The sequence below is a fragment of the Anneissia japonica genome, unplaced genomic scaffold (assembly GCF_011630105.1).
Source record: "Anneissia japonica isolate Jap-2015-1 unplaced genomic scaffold, ASM1163010v1 scaffold8185_len31872_cov130, whole genome shotgun sequence".
In the NCBI taxonomy this organism is placed as follows: domain Eukaryota; kingdom Metazoa; phylum Echinodermata; class Crinoidea; order Comatulida; family Comatulidae; genus Anneissia; species Anneissia japonica.
Window position 1 is genome coordinate 27,094 of NW_022717939.1, and position 1,782 is coordinate 28,875.

General features: G+C 31.2%; 1 protein-coding gene across 1 annotated transcript in view; it reads left to right on the forward strand.

The window, feature by feature from the left end:
• The window catches only part of LOC117110385 (latent-transforming growth factor beta-binding protein 1-like), a 12,760-nt gene extending 12,091 nt beyond the window's left edge, over positions 1-669 (forward strand). Inside the window, exon 9 of the mRNA XM_033253081.1 lies at positions 662-669. Within this exon, the coding sequence (XP_033108972.1) occupies positions 662-669 (8 nt within the window). The remainder of the gene's footprint in view (positions 1-661) is intronic.
• The last annotated feature ends 1,113 nt before the right edge of the window (positions 670-1,782 follow it).

Consider the following 1,782-nt stretch of genomic DNA (forward strand, 5'->3'; position numbering starts at 1 on the left):
TATAGTGGAGCTGTGGTTAAGCTAGAAAAGCTTATAGGTCGCAGCCACATATCGTAGTTAATAATTATTTAAATCACGTTTGTTGTGTGTAGCACCGTAAACAAAATAGAAACAAATGAAAAAATATGTTGTATGAGAGAAAGTGCCTTGGTGTTAGAACTGAACATATATCCTAGGTCCCTATTGGTATGATACTCACCTTGACAGCGAGAGGTTGCAGGTTTACCTCCCGCCAGAGACACTTTTTCTTCATAAGCCACAAACTGAAATTAAGGAACATTTCGTTGATGAGCTATGCTTGATGAAAACAGGAAAACAGAATTTGTATCTGCCTCCTTATTAAAATTGGCTATATATTTAGTATTACAAAGCGGTCTCAAATGTTTAAAGATGTACTATCAGTCATGAAGAAACAAAAAATTTAATCTTAATTTCACATTAGAATTGCTTAATATGTATATTTAAGTAGGTTACTAACCTTACATAAAAAAATTAAATGAGAACAAAATTCGAGAAAGTAAAATAATAACTTCCTTGTATTCATTTGCATAGATCCTTAAATTGGCTGGTAATCATTTGTTTCTGTAGTAAAATCGGTTAAAATTGGTTTTTTTCTGCTTCTTTTTTGAAGTTATTAAATCATTTAATCCTTTTAAATTAGCTATTTAAAATTTTATTCTTTGAGGTATTTCCCTGTCTTTTTGACTAATAATAAATACACTATTAAACATTTCTCTAGTAAAATGTATTAAATGTATTTTTTATTTACATTTATCAGACCAAAACGAATGCAAGGATGCAAGCCCATGTGATGGTGAAAATGTTATGTGTACGAACACTGATGGAAGTTTCTTGTGCAGTTGTTTAGAAGGATATGCTAACATATCTGGAATATGTACAGGTAGCACTTCTTGTTAAGACAAATATATAATATAAAACACATTATACTTCGAAATTAAATATGTAAATCATCTTGATTTAATACAAAATGGCAGACACTTCATCGCGGCCATATTTATAAAACATTGAGATTTGTAGTTTTGCTACTTTCGTATACTTTTATATATTTATTACGGTATTAATTTCACGGTAATTTTCAGACGCTATATCTTTGAATCTGTCTGTGATTTTCACTCATATCGGTGGCCAAATGGTGACACAAGATACCGACTTGACTTCAACTGAGCAAGATAATCTAGTTACAGATGTAAGTTATAATAATCTTGTCTTAATCACTGACAGATTTAGTTTTCACAAATTTAAGTATGCTGTTAATGGTATAGCGACTTAAATATTTAGTTTGTTAACCATGTCAGATAAACTTTTGAAATCTTAATCTTACTCTTTTAAAATGTAAATTACTGACTAACTATTCAAACTAAAGCTGTGATAACTAAAGCAAGAATTGTATTGAAAGTTGTTTTTCCATGAATGGATAATCCCGAAGAGGAAGGGGTCCTTCCCCGTGAAAATTTTGATCACTAGATGGCAGGAAATGAGCTTTTCCGACTTCTGAGGTGTCTTTTGATTGACTATGTGTGTATGTACAGTACATAACAAAAATTGAGTCGCTGAATACATATTCTTTTTTCTAAAAATCGATGAACCCCAAATCAAATGGGGGTCAGGGGTCCTCCCCGGGAAAATGTTGGTTCTTAAATGGCGAGAAATGTGTTTTACTGCAGTAAATAGGCCTATGTGTGTACCAGTACACAGAGAATTTTTTTTTTTTTTTTTTTTTTTTTTTTTTTTTCTGGACAGCAAAACTCCAATAAAAAAAAA